The sequence below is a fragment of the Aulonocara sp. 'chitande type north' Nkhata Bay genome, linkage group LG4, assembly GCF_057382095.1.
Source record: "Aulonocara sp. 'chitande type north' Nkhata Bay isolate Kocher_YH1m ecotype deep benthic linkage group LG4, A_spYH_male_GT1.1, whole genome shotgun sequence".
NCBI classification, from domain to species: Eukaryota; Metazoa; Chordata; class Actinopteri; order Cichliformes; family Cichlidae; genus Aulonocara; species Aulonocara sp. 'chitande type north' Nkhata Bay.
The window spans coordinates 15,905,441-15,918,790 of NC_141347.1; the positions used below are offsets into that span (position 1 = coordinate 15,905,441).

Consider the following 13,350-nt stretch of genomic DNA (forward strand, 5'->3'; position numbering starts at 1 on the left):
TTCCAAATAACATTGGCTATCGTAGTGTAGAAATCTAAATAATGCCCTTAAATGTATGGCAATTTGTAAGACTGCTAAAGTGATGCAATAGACCAGGCCCGACAGTAAAACATACTTAACCGTACGAAATAAGTATTTTAGGGGAACTTGCATAGTTTATTAGGCTGAGACAAGTTTTAAGAAGTTACTTAACGCCTTTATAAAGAGGTTATCTTAAGTTTCGCGCAATGACGCCGTTCGAGAGACGGAAGGCCTTTTAATCACCCCCCGCATGTGACGTCATATATACGCGCCTGAGAGGGGCTCGCAAGACAAACAGGAAAATACTTACAGCGTTTTGTTGCATTTTTAGCTAAACAGAGACAAAATGCCAAAAGTAAAGAGGAGTCGAAAGCCTCCCCCAGACGGCTGGGAGCTCATTGAGCCCACTTTGGACGAGCTGGATCAGAAAATGAGAGAAGGTAGGCCAGGGAAGTTTCTCGGGGTGATCGGCCGTGGGGCTGTATGCGCAAAGTGAGTCCTGTGTATGACACTGTGAAGCAGCATGGTCTCCCCACACTGATGGATTCGGGTTATTCAGTTTCAGTACATGTTTATATTTGAAACACAAGTTGGCTCTCACCTGAGTTATGTGATGTACCCACAGTAAAAAAAATTGGGGTGAGGTGGGGTGGGGGCGCGGGCAGTGGTTTTCCTGGATTTCCTGTTCACATCAGCTACATCCGGTAACTGGGAAGAAATGGGAAGCTCACCTGGCCCATCATATTTCTGCTTACAGGTGCCAAAATCCTGTGCGGGTTCACCACATTAATACATTGCATTGTATCAGTTCCCCAAGGCAGGTAGTCCTTGTGATGTCATGCTCCTGGTATCAAAGCTAACCATCCTGAATCTTGTTCTGTGTTCTAGCTGAAACTGAGCCGCACGAGGGGAAGCGAAAGGTGGAGTCCCTCTGGCCCATTTTCAGGCTGCATCATCAGCGGAGTCGATACATCTATGACCTATTCTACAAAAGGAAAGCCATCAGTAGAGGTGGGCACAGCCAGCTGAAGTGTTTCCATTACACAGGTTGTGTTTAGGGCAGCTATGGACCACTGCTAGCACTTTCATCTCCTTGGAGGACCACTTTAGTCTTCAAGTATTACAAAAAAACCCTAACAAACAAACAAGAAAACGCCCACAAAATACTTAAAAAAATGTAGTTTTGTTGTTGTTGTTTTTAAATTTCAGATATTGTATAACAAAACAAAACTGCACAAGTAAACACAATTTTTTTCTAACTTCCAAATGAAGCCTTTTATTAAACTACCAAATAAAAAAATTGGCACTCTTTCTGGCCAGACACGTGACAGCACTTCTGCTAATATTTTGTTTGTATTTAACACAATAAAATATAGACATAAGTGTACACAATAGTTTTTGAGTGCTAGTGAAAATGGTTTTCTTTACAAATAATTCTCTCACTGAAACACTCACAGCCAATCCCTCAACATGTTTATACTCTGCTCATTTTGCCTTCGTATTAAATAATTTTTTGCTTTTTAAAGAACTTGTTTTAACATTGCACTCAACAACAAACAAATCCTCCCTAACAAAAAAGGAATTTCAAGGGCCAAATTGCATTATATTTCTTCACGTCAATATACAGGCTGAAAGTGGCCCCTGGGCTGTGAGTTTGAGATCCCTGGTCTAGGTATACGCATTCATAGTGCACTTACTCGGACTATACATGTGGAAAATGCATCTATGAAAAGCCATCAGTGTCTTCATTTGGTCCGGAGACTCGTGGCATTGGTGGCTGGGAAGAAACTCTTATGTCATGGCATCAGCAGCTTGTTTTGAAATGCAGTAAAGGCTAAAGCTGAAAATGTTTTTAAATAACATTAAAACGTTAGGGGGAAAAAAACACTGAAACAATAACCCTCTCTCCCCGAGGTAATTTGTACATTGACGAACTCTGGTAGGAGGTACAGGATTCCCTCATGTAAGCCTAACCACTATACTCATTTGTTCTTCTGTTAGTTAAACCGATTAATGAACATGACAGAGAAGTGTTTTTTGAGGTGAATATTTCAAATGATAATTATTAATTGTTATTCATTTATTCATTCAAGTGTGTATGCCTGCTTAGGGTGTTTGTCTTGATTTGTGTTGATGTCTAATTATTGATGCAACAGTTTCCTGATCCAGGACGAGTTTCTTCTATGGGAGATGGTAAAGGTATCTTATCTTAACATTTCCTGTTCTGGAATGTACAAGATATCAAACCTGTACTGTGTTTCTTCCTTGCAGAGCTATACGAGTACTGTATAAAGGAAGGCTACGCAGACAAGAACCTCATTGCCAAGTGGAAGAAGCAGGGCTATGAGAACCTGTGCTGCCTGCGTTGCATCCAAACACGAGACACCAACTTTGGAACCAACTGCATCTGCAGAGTCCCCAAGAGCAAGCTGGAAGTTGTAAGTCTGGCAGTATTTTAGCATTTCTTGCTAGAATCATCTTTTCAAACAGTTTCCAAGGAAACAACAGATTGAGCTTGTTTCTGTTTAGACAGAATTTGTGTGTTTGTATGAAGAAAACACAAAAAGGAAACAGAAAAGGAGACTAGAAAGCTGAAAACGTGACTGTCAAATTGAAGAAAATATGAGCTTATTTTCTTGATCAGGCAAACACGTTCAATGTACAGTAGCTTGCAAAAGTATTCAGCCCCTTGACCTTTTCCACATTTTGTCACATTACAGCCACAAACATGAATCAATTTTATTGGAATTCTATGTGAAATAGAATAGATCTGGACTTTGACTGGGCCATTCTAACACATGGATATGTTTTGTTTTAAACCTTTCCATTGCTGCCCTGGCTTTATGTTTAGGGTCGTTGTCCTGCTGGAAGGTGAACCTCTGCCCCAGTCTCAAGTCTTTTGCAGACTCCAAGAGGTTTTCTTCCAGGATTGCCCTGTATTTGGCTCCATCCATCTTCCCATCAACTCTGACCAGCTTCCCTGTCCCTGCTGAAGAGAAGCACCCCCAGAGCATGATGCTGCCACCACCATCTTTGACAGTGGGGATGGTGTGTTCAGAGTGATGTGCAGTGTTAGTTTTCCGCCACACTTAGCGTTTTGCTTTTTGGCCAAAAGGTTCCATTTTGGTCTCATCTGACCAGAGCCCCTTCTTCCACATGTTTGCTGTGTCCCCCACATGGCTTGTGGCAAACTGCAAACGGGACTTCTTATGGTTTTCTGTTAACAATGGCTTTCTTCTTGCCACTCTTCCATAAAGGCCAACTTTGTGCAATGCACAACTAATAGTTGTCCTATGGACAGATTCCCCCACCTGAGCTGTAGATCTCTGCAGCTCGTCCAGAGTCACCATGGGCCTCTTGGCTGCATTTCTGATCAGCGCTCTCCTTGTTCGGCCTGTGAGTTTAGGTGGACGGCCTTGTCTTGGTAGGTTTACAGTTGTGCCATACTCCTTCCATTTCTGAATGATCGCTTGAACAGTGCTCCGTGGGATATTCAAGGCTTGGGAAATCTTTTTGTAGCCTAAGCCTGCTTTAAATTTCTCAATAACTTTATCCCTGACCTGTCTGGTGTCTAAATCCAATCGGGAATCTGTGGCAAGATCTGAAAACTGCTGTTCACAAACGCTGTCCATCTAATCTGACTGAGCTGGAGCTATTTTGCAAAGAAGAATGGGCAAGGATTTCAGTCTCTAGATGTGCAAAGCTGGTAGAGACATACCCTAAAAGACTGGCAGCTGTAATTGCAGCAAAAGGTGGTTCTACAAAATATTGACTCAGGGGGCTGAATAATTACACACACCCCACTTTGCAGTTATTTATTTGTAAAAAATGTTTGGAATCATGTATGATTTTTGTTCTACTTCTCACGTGTACACCACTTTGTGTTGGTATTTCACATAGAATTCCAATAAAATTGATTCATGCTTGTGGCTGTAATGTGACAAAATGTGGGAAAGTTCAAGGGGGCCGAATACTTTTGAAAGCCACTGTATATAAAATAGCCAGTATGAAAAGATGCTGAAAGGATGATCCTCTCGTTTTTCTTTCATTTGTGACAGAAAGAAGTAGCTTATGATCTGTTTCTATTAAACGTTTTTGCTTAGTTTTACAGAAAATTACACAAAAAACAAGTTATGGGAATATATTGTGCAAGATGTTTGAACCAATATAAAAGCCCAGATAAATATCCTACTTGACTCCATCTTTTTTTGTGAGGTGTAGTCTTTATGTAAATCTTTAAAATAAAAAAAGATATGTCAGGAGACTTGATGATGTTTATGTATTTTAATAAGCAAGAATTTGGAGTTATAAATACCTGTCTGACCTCTGCTGTGTCTTTTTTCCCTGCAGGGAAGGATCATTGAATGCACCCACTGTGGATGTAGAGGATGTTCTGGCTAACCCTTACTTGTATTTTTGGACTTATGATTTTTCTGTCAGAACCTTGAAGCAACATTATCTTTTTGGAGTCGCCTTCATGTAAAATAATCTGTCATTTTCCCATCCATCACCCTGAGTTGCCATTATAGGGGAGAAAAACAGTGGAAAAATGATAATACACCAAGAGGGGCTGTGTTGAGTATATAAATTTTCTGTTGCGTTGTTTTTTTTGTTTTTGTCTTTTTTTAAATATCTCGCTAAAGCTTGCAACTCTAAAAGAACCAAATTAAGACCGGTTGTTTCTGGGTCAGGTCATTCCAGCGGTCATTTCTAATGTGCTTGTTTCATTTAAAGCGCAGTGTTTAAATTTAAAGAGTCATCACTGTTATAGTGCAGTTTTAAATAAAGTGTTTCAGATTGTCTTGCTGTCTTGTTTTGCTTTTTTGTTGTTGTTGGAGGGGGAGTTGTGTGGGGGTTTTTTTTTGTTGTTGTTTTTTTCAATCAAATAGACTCTAGACTTTAACAGTCTTCATCTGAAGTTCTGATTCTGTTTGTCGTGTTAAAATAAATCACTGAAAGGCTGAAGGTTTCAAAGATTCGTGTGTAATCATAAAAAAAAGATTTGGATACTTGAGGATGGGTACTTTGCATTTGCATGTTCTAAGTATAAAATATTGATGTAATATTTTGTATGTGTTTAATCGCTACAATGGCGCAAACCTCCACAAGCATGTAGCTTTAAAAGTTATGGAAGTGAAGATTTGCAAATTAAATCAAGACCTCAGTTATATCAGTGAACTTTTAATAATTCAAAATGCCAGGCTGTGTCTCGACTTCAGATTAATAATCTATAGCAAACATATTATGATTATGCATTATATACACCCACATACACATGAACAACAATAACTGTGGTCCAGTAATGAAGTCACTATTAGGGCGTCATATAGTGGGCACATTATAGTGGAAATATAGCTCATGTAACATATGACACAATCTTACACAATCTTTTTCATCTTATCAGAGGTCCCTCATGTACGGAGATCATTTATGTATAAAAAATATTTACTCCAACAGTGACACAGAAATTACAGAAAAAAAACTGCTGAGAATTCAGGATCACAAGTGGCTCATAAAATTAATCATTTTTAAATGTCACAGCTTTTTTACTTACTTTTTTTTAAATGCATTTTTAAACTGAATTACAAATGCAAAACTTTTCACTTGCAATACCAGATACACCCACCAGGGGGAGGTGTACCTTCTTTTGTCCATATATCTTTATGGACAACAATTTGTCCATTAAAATGAGGTAAGTAAGTTGATGTTTTATATAATAGTGGTGCCACATTTTACTTGCTTTATTCATTTTGATGTTTGAAAACAGGGTTAAAATAAGTGTATTTGTAGATTTGATCTAATGTATTTGTCTGTTTGACTCCTGGCTTATTAAAAGAGCCAAGTTAATGTTCCTGTATTCTTACAGCCCACTTAAAAATAAATAAATAAATCCAGTTGTAGTCCTACCTTTTCATGAAGGAGCTCTTGCACAAGGAAAGACCTAATTTTGAGATTTAGGCATAATTTTCCTGTACACAGACATAAACAGATACACTGGTAGCACAATACAGGAAGAAATGCAAGATTCCAACAGAAGCCTACAGTACTGTGCAAAAATCTTGAGCCACCCCACATTTGTTTTTATTTAGAATAACTTTATTATCCACAATTTATTATCAATGGACAATTCTCTTTGGTTCACCAAGTTATAAATCAAGTGACTTCATATCAACCCACATATACATGTACAAAAAATGTCATTACAAAACTTCAATACAATGATAACATATCAGAGCATCTAATTATTCAGTATACTAATTGCTCTGAGCACAAATGTATGTTTGGCTGTTTCAGTAAATAACTGCATCCATTTCCAATTTTTCTAGAAAATTCCAAAGAAATAAGGAGTGACTGACACTATAACATTTTGTAACTTGGGTTTTTCCTGTTGAATTTAAAGATGGATATTACATGCAGACTTTAACAAAGGAAACACAAAGCAGTGACTCAATGCCATCTTTATAATTTTGCTCTTTACATTGCAAAGATCAAAAAGTTTTGAACTTGGTGATTAAAAAACTGCAGATGATTTCCACTGTTTTCTTTAACAAAATCAAGTTTAATGAGAGGAGAATCGGCATTATGAAATAACATCAGTTCATGTTCAATTTCACGAACAAAAGAAAGTGATTTCAGAAGCACAAGTGTGACCACACAGAGCACACCTGAGCACAAAACAGACATGCTACCACACAATGCCTTCATAAGCAATATCATCTGATTTGCTGCTAAAACTCTACAGACATCTATGAAAAGTCAAGTCATCAGTGAAAGTGAAGAAATGTAGTTTTAAAAAGCAAAATCACAGATAATATTTATCCATACTTTATAATATTGATAGATCTTAATTTTCAGGTGTTTTCATTTGGTAGTTTTTAACCATCAGAATAAAACACAAATGTATGGACAGTGCGGTGACCCTCCTCGGCTTGTATTTGTAGGTCACATAACTATTGGGCGGAGGTGAAGAAGTCTAGCTGCCTAGTTGTCGTCAAGGGGCAACTGTGGCTTTGAGGACTCACACTTCAAAGAAAAGCTAGAGCAGGGTGCTTTTATTTTAGATGAGCTTTAGATCATTTGAACAAGACTAAATGTTAAGAAAATTGATTGATTGATTGATTGATTGATTGATTGATTGATTGATTGATTGATTGATTGATTGATTGATTGATTGATTGATTGATTGGTAATTTATTTCAACATGTGAACAATATACAAGTACATTTAGAAAAGAAATAAGAGAGAAAAAAAAATACTATACAAATTACATACAAAAAAACATTCTGATTAATTTACATGTTGAAAGGGAGTGGGAAGAAGTATACACTTATTTAATCCCACCCCTTTGCCATAAATTATCAGTGAATATTTAGTCAGCTTCCTTACTGATATAATTTGTAATAAAAATAGTGAACAGATTTCTGATATACTATATACTAGAATATCACATCATGAATTTTTTGTTTGTTTGTTTGTTTCTAAATAGAGACATTCACTTAATTTAAATATTTTCCTTTTCTTTATAGATCGAGAAGATCATATTTTTATAACTCTTTTTGAACAGTTTTATGTTTGGACATTGCTTTAATTCCATATTCAGTTTGTTCCATAGTTTCACTCCTTGAACAGAAACACAAAAGCCTTTTCTTGTAGTACGTACCTTCATTGTTTTGAAGTTACAAAAACCCCTTAAATTATAACTTCCTTCTTTCAAAAAAAACATACTCTGAATATTACCTGGCAGTTCTTTATTTTTTGCTTTGAATAGAATTTGTGCTGTTTGGAATTTCACTATATCGTCAATTTTCAATATTTCAGACTGCAAAAATAGTGAGTTTGTATGTTCCCTATAACCTGCATTGTGGATGATTCGAATTGCTTTTTTTTTGAAGAGTAAAAAGTGAATGTAATGTGGTTTTATAGTTATTGCCCCAGACCTCTGCACAATAGCTTAAGTATGGTGAAACCAGTGAACAGTAGAGAATATGAAGTGATGTTCTGTCAAATACCTGTTTTTCCTTGTTTAGTACTGCAATGCTTCGTGATACTTTGGAATGAATATATCTTACGTGAGCTCTCCAGTTAAGTTTTTCATCTATTATTACCCCCAGAAATTTATTTTCACTGACTCTTTCAATATCAACACCATTTATTTGAATCTTTGCATTTGTATTTAAACTACTATTTCCAAATAACATCAGTTTAGATTTATTCAAATTTAATGATAATTTGTTTTTATCAAGCCAGAACTTCACTTTACTTATTTCATTAGTCATATCCTCCAATAAATTCTGCAGATCATCACCAGAGCAAAAAATGTTTGTATCGTCAGCAAAGAGAACCATTTTTAATACTTTGGACACTTTACAGATGTCGTTAATGTACAAGTTGAAGAATTTTGGACCCAAAACTGACCCTTGGGGTACACCACAAGCAATGTCCATACATAAGGAGCAACCACCATTTATTTTCACAAACTGCTTTCTGTCACTTAAATAACTCCGGACCCAATCTAAAGCTACCTCTCTGACACCATAACGTTCCAGTTTTCTTATTAATATATCATGATCTATAGTGTCAAATGCCTTTGTCAAGTCTATGAATAACCCAGCCACATATTGCTTTTTGTCTATGGAATTTGTGATGTATTCTATTGAATCTAATAGTGCCGATGATGTTGATCTGCTTGATCTGAATCCGTACTGACTCTCAGTGAGTAGTTTATGTTTATCTATAAATTTTTCCAGTCTGTTTTTAAACAGTTTTTCAAGAACTTTTGAGAATTGAGGTAGTAAAGAGACAGGCCTGTACAATAGACAAACGAGCCCCTTTTTACTGTAAAAACCAAGCAGCAAGTTAACGGCTCTCATTTAGACAGGCAGCATTCAGCATGTCACTTTTATATCACTCCTTCTTTTATTCATATGCATCTAAAAGTGAGTATCAGTGAGTGGTATTACAAGTTGCGGATCAACGGTGTATTCACACCGAACGCGATGGACGCGAATAGAGCGTCAGGTTTACATGTAATGTCAATGGAAAGGCGCGATGACGCGCGACTGCGGGTCCCGCGAAAATTCGGAAGCAGATTTGCATCGCGAAAACGCCAAAACGCGTGAAACGCGCGTCAGTGTAGCGCGTCTGGCGCGTTTGACGCGCGAATAAAACCACGCGCGTCAGTTTTTGTGTTGCATTTTGTGCATACGCGCGTTTCGCGTCTACTGCTCGAGTTGGAAAAATCTGAACTCCAGCGTCAAATCGCACCGCGACAACCAATCAGGAGCCTGGTGACGTGGCTGTTACCTAGGTCAAAGGGGCAGGTCCAGCCAAAGCCTTTCATACTTCAATGGAGGGGAAGGCTAATCAATGCCGTAGCAAACAACTCGGAGCTGTACGACACCAGCTGCTTTCAGTACCGAGACAGGAATAAAAAGGACCGAGCTTGGAGGAAGATATGTGAAGAGATCGGGCAACCTGGTAAGTTCATTCATTTCTCTTAAGTTTTCTCTAAAGTTTTCACTGACCCGGGGAAGCCGCACAAAAGCTAGCAAGCCACCGCTATTTTCCCACTGACGTACAAATACCGTTCTGCTTTTATGCATGTTGTCATTTAGGAATATATTTTATTGTTTATTAATAAACAGCACACAGTGGTCCCGCTGTTCATCCGTCACTGCTTTGCTTTTTCGCTGATTTTTTATTGCACAGTACAGCATTGCATTCTGCAGCCTGATTGACAAATCTGCTCCGTGCCGTGTCTCCTGCGCTTGCCAAATTTATCACGTTTGGTTTTGATAACCATCACGTCCAATAGAAAAAACAGCACAAAAACACCCATAACTATGAGCCTCATTCGGAAATAGACACCTGCACCGCGAGGGAAAAAGGCGCACGAAAGTGGCAGGCAGATGAAGACAAACCGCGTAATAATACTTTTACGTTTTGCAATCTACAAAGGTTTGCACTTTGAGAATCAATTGTGAGAACTGTGACCAATGTTCATGTGTGTGTGTGTGTGGAAAAAAGTGTATAAAGTGCGTGACCAGGGGCTAGTTATTCTGAGAACCCCTGCTGCAATAAATGAGGGACCAAGATAATAATAATGAATAATGTATTGATCCCCGAGGGAAAATCCCTCTCTGCATTTAACTCATTCACTCAGAGAAGGAGTGGGAAGCCACTGGGCACCCAAAGAGCAGTGCGTAGAGACAGCACCTTGCTCAGGGGTACCTCGGGGGAGCCGTTCAGTGGATTCGAACCCCCAACCTTCCAATCATAGGACCACCACTGTACCTACTGAGCTATCCTTGCCCATAACTCTAGAGTATCCACATTTCTCTGTGTAAAGGCGGCTGATCTGACAGTGTCCACGACTCATAAATAATTTCTAAAACTCATCAATAGCCTGAGATGTCTTCAGAAAAATAAAACATCTCCATCTCTACAAACTACAAAGAAACGCTGCAGTAAAAATGAAAGAAAACCATCAGCATGGCTCCTCAGGCTCACAGTCTATGATGGGGCAGGCAATTAATTCTCCCAAGGGCCCACATAAGAAACTGGGACTGGGAAGTTCTGGCAGATCACGGTCACATATTCTAGTCTTGTATCTCTATTCAAACTTTTTGGAATGAAGTTTAAGTAATAAGTTACTTAAGTGGCAGGTAATTTCAGACTGACATAAGTCATTTCAGTCTGCATGCATCAAAACCCTTCAGATTCATACAATTTTGTTTTTAACGTTTTCTGTAATAATTATTTTATTATTTGATTTTGATCATTTAGTTGATAATTATCCCATGATCTCTTGGGAGTGAGGCTCACCTCGTGCTCTGACATCTCCACACCTGTCTGCGTGGCCAGGTCCCAGTGGCTCTTCTGGCTGAAGTTGAGGGCCAGGCTTGGGTCCGGGTGGATGTCCACCAGCAGCTCAGCAGGCGAATCTGAAAACAGACACTGACGGCCAAACTCGCAGCGGTGCTTGGAGTAAGCATAAGTGTTTTCCATGCTGCCATGAAAACACAGAAGAGCCTGCTCTGTACTTGATTCTCTTAAGTACAGAGGTGGGAAGTGACGCAATACAAATATTTTGTTACTGCTGCATTATGTGGTGTGAAATTGTGCCTATAAATCAATTTCCAGTAGACAAAAACCTGTTGATGAAAGTCAGAGAAAGTGGTTGGCAATCTATGAGATTCAAAGTCAAAGCGTACTTAAAAGTCTATTCCTCCAGAATTTAAAAATATTACATGAGGCATAATGAACCAGAATGACTGTTTGCTATAAGGAAAGGACTTTACCCATTTAAGCTTTAAAACACCATGACACCAAAATAACTTGTTAGTTGTATAAAGTGCTTTGAGTGCTCAGATACAGTAAAAAACAAAAAGCGCTATATGAGAACCAGACAATTTACCATAGATGAGCCCAGACAAACAGCACATCCTTGTCTTATCCCCTTTTTGATTTCAAATATCGGACATGCTCCATGACCTAAAGCTACTGAGCTGTTGATAGTTATATAGCATCCCAATTACCTGGTTTTAAGGAACGTGTGAATAAATCACTGTCGTCAAGCAGATGAGAGGCTTTTTATTAATCTGTACGGATCAGGTAATACCGCTCTTCTTCTCAGCTTCTGTCCCCACACACCTAACTTCCTTTCAGAATTCCTCCACCAATCACAGGGCAGGGAACAGAACGCTACCAGGTGCTTCTCCGTACATGAATAGGTGTATTTTTTTTTCATTACTGACTTTGTTTGCCATATCTGTGCATCCTTCAAGTTTCCAAAAGCAGCTGTTAGATCAGCTTAGTACAATTCAATATGAGTCCTTAACTACTGCACTGCTGGTTCACAGAATGCAGGTGGTCGCCCTCTGGTGGACTATGTGGTAACTGCATCTTGTAATTAGATTAACAAGAAAGACGCAAAGGAATAAAGCCACGAGGTTTAAAATGTTGATGTTAATCTTCCTTTTCTGACTTGTTTTTGATCCTGAACTTATATCTCATCTTAGCTGAAAAGAACTAAAATGGACCAGTGCCTGTGACATGCAAGAAGTAAAGCTGTTACTGGAGAATCATCCTTAACAAGAAAATCATCAGTGGAACAAAAAGAAAACAGACAGAAGCAAATCCTTCATCTTTATCTGCTGTGATGATCAATATCTGAGCTACACAAACATAACAGCCACACAAGTAGGATGTTTGGGTGCTTTTTATTTAAAAACTGCGATACAAATTTTTCATGTCATGAATTTGATCTTTTCTATTAATTCAGTAGTCAAAACATAATAATGATTAAACACATGGTAAAATATAATCAGCATTTTGATTGTAGCATTGCAATTAAGTATGTATAAGTAGTATAGTAGCATAGTATAAGTATGTCATTAGCAGTGTTGGGAAGGTTACTTTTAAAATGTATTCCACTACAGATTACAGATTACATGCCCCAAAATGTATTCTGTAACGTATTCCGTTACGTTACTCAATGACAGTAACGTATTCTGAATACTTTGGATTACTTAATATATTATCATGCTTTTTACAACTACGTGAATGTACTATTGCTGTGTGATTTATTACTGTTACTGAAGGTCCGAACCGTAGTAAAGGGACCTCTGACTAATACGTCGGGTTCCGTGTAGGGCTGTAGCTGAAAAATAGCTTTACTTTGTTGTCTGGGTCAAGTTTGCTAGCGAGAGACAGAGAGAGGCGTTGAAAGGCTGCTCCAACGGAACTTATTGTTTCGGAGGAAAACACGAACACGGTGTACAGTCGAGTCTTAATAGCTTACTTACAACTGGGCTCGTCAGGCACTCTTCTTGGCTGCAGTGGTTATTATTATATTTACATGCTTCCAGCTCCCGTTTCTGCTCAATGACAACTCTACTTTTCCACTCGCCTTTTTCTCCCTCCTCGCGCTCACAGACACATAACACATAACCACGGTTGCCATGCTACCGCCTGGACCAACAGAGCATAGCTGTCAAACAAAACCCAAACAGTCCTGACCCGACTCAATATTAAACAGGAAAGTACGTTACTCCCCAAATCTGGTCATTAGCATTATCAGCTTTAACAGCACCAACATAATTCTGAAAGTCACCATTTTTATTGCTTGGAATCTTTTTAAAGTCATGTTTACAAATACAGACAAACTCTCCACAAACAAACTTACTCAACAAAAAAACCAACAACAAAGTAAGGCAAAAATAAAAAGAGAATCTGATCAAGAATGTGTTCAAGTTAAAATACAATCACAGCAGTTTAACAGCTTTGAGCGGCTTCTGGCTCATACAAATTGAGCAGCTGAGCTGTAAG

At 38.4% G+C, this 13,350-nt stretch overlaps 1 protein-coding gene across 1 annotated transcript; it reads left to right on the top strand.

Annotated features, from left to right (window-relative positions):
* Window positions 1-106: 106 nt before the first annotated feature.
* On the top strand, window positions 107-4,824 carry bud31 (BUD31 spliceosome associated protein). Its single transcript, XM_086288716.1, has 4 exons — window positions 107-461; window positions 910-1,032; window positions 2,293-2,459; window positions 4,372-4,824. The coding sequence occupies exons 1-4, from the start codon at window positions 368-370 to the stop codon at window positions 4,420-4,422; spliced, it is 435 nt and encodes a 144-aa protein (XP_086144842.1). The 5' UTR covers window positions 107-367; the 3' UTR covers window positions 4,423-4,824.
* Window positions 4,825-13,350: the final 8,526 nt, after the last annotated feature.

What these genes read in the sequence shown, in the direction of transcription:
- bud31 (XM_086288716.1), top strand. Translation starts at nt 368, where the DNA reads ATGCCAAAAGTAAAGAGGAGTCGAAAGCCTCCCCCAGACGGCTGGGAG. An exon ending in AAGGAAAGCCATCAGTAGAG is followed by an intron (nt 1,033 to 2,292) that starts GTGGGCACAGCC and finishes TCTTCCTTGCAG; the next exon opens with AGCTATACGAGTACTGTATA. An exon ending in CCAAGAGCAAGCTGGAAGTT is followed by an intron (nt 2,460 to 4,371) that starts GTAAGTCTGGCA and finishes TTTTCCCTGCAG; the next exon opens with GGAAGGATCATTGAATGCAC.